At 43.1% G+C, this 6,006-nt stretch overlaps 1 protein-coding gene across 3 annotated transcripts in view; it reads left to right on the top strand.

The window, feature by feature from the left end:
• LOC104017578 (E3 ubiquitin-protein ligase KCMF1) overlaps positions 1 to 6,006 on the top strand; it is a 53,701-nt gene that overhangs the window by 479 nt on the left and 47,216 nt on the right. The window contains exon 2 of one of the 3 annotated variants that reach the window (XM_087741230.1): positions 787 to 853. The exons of the other annotated variants lie outside the window; for them this stretch is intronic. Within the exon in view, the coding sequence (XP_087597356.1) occupies positions 787 to 853 (67 nt within the window). The remainder of the gene's footprint in view (positions 1 to 786; positions 854 to 6,006) is intronic. 3 annotated transcript variants of the gene reach the window in all.

Below are 6,006 nucleotides of genomic sequence, written 5' to 3'. Positions count from 1 at the left end.
CGGCGGAGGGCGGCGGCCGGGCCCCGCTCTGCAGTGTCATGGGAGGGGAGGCGGCCGCGGCCGTTACGGCCCGTGTCCCCGCGCGGCCTGCGGCGGGCCCGACCGCCTCCTCCGCCGCCCCTCCGGGCGCGGAGCCGGGGCCTGCCGCCGCGCAGGGCCGGGAGCGGGCCGGCGGCGGGCGCGGGCAGGGAGGCGGCGGGGGGGCCGTTCCGCCCCACGCCTCCCGCTCCTGAGGGAGGTGGGGCCCGGCCGGGCGGGCGTGCGGGGCGCCCCCGGCGGGCCCGGCCGGGGTGGGCGGCGGCGCGGGGCGGCCTGCCGACGTGTCGGTCGTCGCGGCGGGTCAGGCCGGGCACGGCGCCCCCGGCGCCCCGGGGGAGCGGTGCGGCGGGGGCCGCGCCGGGAGGGCGGCCTGGCAGCCCGGGGAGCGGGCTTGGAGCGGGGCCCCCACTGGCGCCGGGGGTCGCGTCCGGCGGGCGGGGAGAGGAGCCGGGCCCCGGCGCGGGGCCTGGGGGAAGAGGTGTGCGGGCAGCCTGCCCGGCCCTGCCGGGGGTAGCTGGTGCGCTGGTAGCCCCGGGAGCTGCCTGTGTTCTCTCTGTTTCCTCTTGTGGCAGAGGAAACCAGTGCTGATGTAGTGGCGTGTTTAGAGGCGTTAAGAGAGGCCATCAGAGAAACGTGTTTTGTGTGTTTGCCCCGGTCCCGCTGTGTTTACCGCCGTGGATAGTTCAGAATTAGTCAGAAGGAGCAGGATGGAGAGAGAGCGGGAAGCTAAGAAAGGAATTTCTACAGGAAGAAGATGGGAGTGTGAAACCAGGAGAGAAAGTCGCTTGGTTTTTCTGTCCTTTCTTACCAGCGGGTAAGGTGCTTGGGCTAGTGTTAAAATACTCTGTAAAACACGGGTTTGTCACCTGAAAGGATAACTTTCTGCCATGTTGGGAACTTAATTCAGCACCTGTCTCCATTTGCTTTGTCTTACCTAATTTCTCATTTCTCTGTTTTATCTAATCTTAAAATGTTTTGACAGAAACGTTATAGGAGAATTCAATATTTGTGGCTAATAATGCTGGCTTGGGGCTGGACAATGGTATATATGATGGATTTTTGGTGTGCCATCATAATGTTTTGCAGACTTCTTGTTTGTGCAAGTATGTGTGCTTCTGTATCAAAGAACTGTCTTCCGTGAATCTGCTAGTTTTTTTTTTTAAGTTAAAATTTAGTAGGGGCACCAAATTCTTACTATCTCTCTTCCCCGCTTCCTCTTATAAAATACACATTTTCCCAAGAGGGTGGAGATGCTGGATTTATTGTTAGGAACTGCATCTTTAATCATAATGAATTAAATGAGCATTGATCACAAAGTTGTTGTTAGTGATGTTGTGGGATTATGCAGTCTGTAAGATTGTGCTGTGATGCATGTATCCATGATACTGTCTTTAAAGGACAGTAGTAGAATACAAGCTTTGCTAGCTTGAACAGGTTAAAATTATGGAAGTGATATCATGTGTTGTTCTTCAGTGTTTTTCAGTGGTAAGTGCATGGAGTGTTATAAAAGGTGATGTTTGCTAAATAGACATATCAGTCCTGGGGCAGCCTTTTTGTTAAGACAGAGAAAATTTGAAAGCACGTTTCCTTGTAAGTATGTGTCTGATGGAGGCTATATCATAAATTTTTCTATTGTGTTTAGGTTCTGTTTGTAGCAGGTAAAATTACATTCTCTTGCTCAGATATTTATTGATATTTTTAGAAGGAGTGACTGTTAACAAAACCAGGCTTAATATTCTCTCTCTGAAGCAGATTCATCAGTGTTTGTTCTTTCTAGACATGCCTAGTTAGAAAAAATGGAAATGATTGTCTGTCTTTCCTGGTAAGTGAGTGTGAGTTTTTGTCATTTCCTATGGCGGATGTAGACTCCTGAGGTGGGTGTGTGTGCACACACATTTGTGAGTGAAACCATGAGATTAAAAATGACATGTCACTGTATCCTTGTGATATATTTTTATCAAAAAATCTACTCTGTCTCTTAATTTCTCAGTGATTCTCCTCTTACTTCACACTTCAAATGTTTTGTTTTAGTCAACTTCAGTTATAGAGTTAGAATAACTCATATTAATATGGGAAGCGTGCTTTTCCAACTTCGTGGAAAAGAGGTTTGGAGACTTAATTTTGTTAGAAATATGGAAATCCTTAGACATGAAAGAAAAAAAGTAATTATTGTTTCAGATCTGTATGGTGTCATTCACAGCTGACAGTTTTTGATCCAATATGACTAGATTGGGAAGGGCTGTCTTGGAAGAATATGGTATAGGGAAAAAGCAAGCTTTAATCATGTTTAATAAGTGATATCTTTTCTGTGTGTTTCCTTTAAAACGGTCCATCCTTAAAGTTACAAACAAAGTTTATTGATTGCTCCTGACAGAATCTGCATGCTGTACCAGTTTTATGACAGGAAAGGATGTCTCTGGAAAGGTAAATGGAGAACCTGGAATTCCGAAGTCTTGGGACTTTACATAGGCCATGAATCATCTGATGGAGATTTAAGCTTACTTTCCATCGGGGTTTCTTGACTGTTTTCTTTGGGGTAATGATCCATAAAATACAATCAGGTGTGTATGGGGTTTTTTTTTTAAAAGAGAGATTGTTATCCTTCAGAAAGTTTGACCACAGCCTGCCTTTTCACTGTGCTCTCTGATTTCACACATGAGCTCTGGGCTCACTTTTATCCTGAATTCAGGAAAATGAGCACAACTAGAACTTCAATTATTGTTGCTCTTTCTTGAAATGTTCATTCAGTGTTTAAGAGACTTCGTTGGTAACTCTGTCAAGAGTAGCTGTTAGTGTTTATCCACCTCTTGCTATTGCTAGTCACTTCTAATTTTTCAAAACCATTTGTGGTCTGTGATTTGGTGTTAAGAGACTAGCTATTCTCTGCCTTTGGTTTTCTAGAATACAACATGAGGTCATACCCTGGTCTTGGATTTCATGTTGTTCCCTTCATAGGAACGACACGCTGTGTTTCTCTGGGTTAGCCCCTCTGTTGAGGAGTATGTGGTGGTGTAATATTTGGCAGCCTACAAGGAGCAGGTAGGTAATTTTTTTTTATACTGCAGAAAGTATACGAGAAGGTATTTTGCATATTACAAATTTTCTTTCTGTGGACATGCACCTGGCAATGATTCTCTCATACGGCAGTAGACACCACTCAGGACAGCAGAAAAATAGAGAATCACAACTTTCAGGAATATCATTAGAAGACCACTTTTTGCAACTTGTTTTGTGAAACTAGGTTGCTGCAGCATTACTGCTTGTACAAGGGCCTGGCTGCAGGTTCTCTACATCTGGCAGCTCCAGAGGGCTCCCAGTGCCGCACCACCTGTGCCACTTGGTACTTGATGTCACACACTCGGCACCCCACTCCCAGCCCCAGTTCCATACTTTGTTTTGTATTTTTACTGAGATGTATTCTTTAGGCTTCGAAGAGCTAGCAGCAATGCAAGTGGTGGTTGTTTTTGATGGTGCCCATTTGTCAGCATTTCTGATGAATCAGCAAAGCTCTGCAGTTAATCCTAGTCCCATGTGAAGTAAGGTTATGAATGGATGGTGGTAACAAAGCTAGGAAGAGAGAGCAGTGACTGTCAGGACCACGTACAGTTTCCAAATGTTCTCTGCTGGCTTTAAGCTCCTTCTGTTTGAGGGAGCTGGAGTCTCAGTGCTCCTTTTTTGCGTGTGTATGTATAAATGTCTTGCATAGAGATCTTTAAATCAAGGGGTTATTTGTAATAGGAGGGTAAATAAGTACATCTTAAAAAGAAATACACAGAACTTGGTCTTTGAAATTAAAAAAATCCTAGAGTTAACACTTGCGTACATACCAACCAACCACTTGAAAGCAGCTAATGTGAGGGCAATATTAGCTCCAGTCTTCCAGTTGTGCAATGAACAGATTGGGAGTCTGGGCTGATGACATTTTCTGTATGGTCATGATATAAAACATAAATAAAACTTTATCCATAACAAACTTTTTGAAAACAGTAAAAGCAAGAGTAATTTCTGCCTGTTGTAATTATAAAATAGGTGTGTCATACTTGACCTGCAGAAGGGTACTACAAACTTCTGTCAAGACAGGTAACACTCAGCAGTTGATATAGAATTGCCACTAAATGCAGAATGAATCTATTTTTGCATGTAAGGCTCTTCAGGTAACAAGACAGGATATTTTTCATACAAAGTACTCAAGACACTGTTGGTGAAGTACTGCATTTGATAATGAAACATGCATCTATGAGACCAGTTATAACTTGCTGTCTTCTGATGCGTTTTAATACTTTGTTTGTGTCTTCTCCAAACATGGAATTTTGCTAGTCCACAATACAGAATAATAACAAATTCTTTCATATGTTGCTGCTACTTAGACCTGTTTTGTTGAAAATAAATGCAGGTCAAGTTGCACATGTAACATAAAACAGTGAGTTTTCTTGAATTTGCACTAATATTTGACTCTGACAAAGCATTTTCTAACTGTATATGTCAAAGTATTTCATACCGTTGTTAGTCTTACTCTGTGGTAGCATATTAATGCATATAATTACAGGTGTAGTGCAGCATGTGAAAACAAGTTAGTGTGATAATTTAACTAGTGAGAGCTATGTTCAGGACACAATGTTAATGTTAAGCATAAACAGCTGCAAATGTGATTAGAAATATTGGAACACAGTAATTTGCTTTATTATTAAACTTGTTTGCTTTCAGTAAGAGACTGAGTCATTTTATAATAAAAAGAGCTGGACACATCAGTGATATTTTAACTGGCAAGATACTGGTTTTGAGGAAGCTAGGTTTTCATTTTTAAAAAAGGCTTCTGGCTCTGATGGTTTAGGAAACATACTGTGTGTGAACCAGTATGCTGCTGTCCCTGCAGAGTTTGTGAAGAAGGTGCTCCAAAAATATGTGTAAAGAGTGACCATTTTTTTCTCTCAGGTTTGTGATAAGAAGTAATGCCATGGATCACATATTCTTTGGGAAACAGGAGAAAAAGATTAGATTTAAATGATCAACATTGAAAGGTTGATAGCCAGTATCTTAAGCAGAAAAACGGGAACAGAACTGTGATACTTTTAACGTTATTGCATGGGGGTGAAGAGAGAAGACAATGGTGAAATAACTTTTACTTCTAAATGTTTCTTTGAACTAGTGATGACTAGAAGGGGTTCAGGGGAAGTTTAGAGCGCCATGCAAGTTGCTTGAGCAGTACTGGCCAAATAAAATGCGTACACGTTAGATAAAAAGAAGAAAGCTTTTCAAATACCTTCGCATGTTTACATTACTGATAACATTTGAGGAAGAGTTGTGGGTGTCACCGTTCATAGTTGCGTCTTTATTGTTGTTACTTAAGTTACTGTTAAGAAATACAAAAACGGAATAGTGACTAATACAAAAAGCGTTACTACATTCAAGAAGCTGCTGGACACGGCAGCAGGTTTGAAGAACAGCACAGTTGGGATGTGCCAGAATTTGGTTGCACAGACAGCACTAATTCAACCTTCTTTGAGTATCTGCATTGTGTAATTACACAGCTGTATATTATCTATTCCATACCACCCCGCCTCCTTTAGGGTGCACAGGAGGGTTTTGTATGCTAGATCACTGCTCTGTGTTTGGGAGTGTATAGCAAATGAGCAGGAAGTGGCCTTACAGAAAGAAAGGGTGGTCAAGGTGTTGCCAGTGGAGTTTTGTTGTGGAAAGTTGGATTGACCCTCTTGTCCTCTGCTGCAGAGTTCATGTGAACTGCTAGGCAGTTCGTCACTTTGGCAAGAATTCACAGGTGGCTGTTAGCTGTTTGTTCCTTATGTTATGAAGGCCTGATCTGGGATTTTGGGATCTCAGCATTCGCAACTGTTGTAGCTGAGTGATAAGCTTTGAAAAAAAACCCATTTAACTCTAGAAAATCAAGGGTTCTGGAAAAAAATCTATCCTTTGGCATCTTAGACTGGGCAACTGCATTCAGTGGACTTG

This window comes from Nipponia nippon, unplaced genomic scaffold (assembly GCF_047370975.1).
Source record: "Nipponia nippon isolate SJK-2023a ecotype South Korea unplaced genomic scaffold, ASM4737097v1 scaffold_8, whole genome shotgun sequence".
Lineage (NCBI taxonomy): Eukaryota > Metazoa > Chordata > Aves > Pelecaniformes > Threskiornithidae > Nipponia > Nipponia nippon.
Note: the sequence above shows the minus strand (reverse complement) of the source record. Positions and strands in the feature narration are given on the sequence as shown.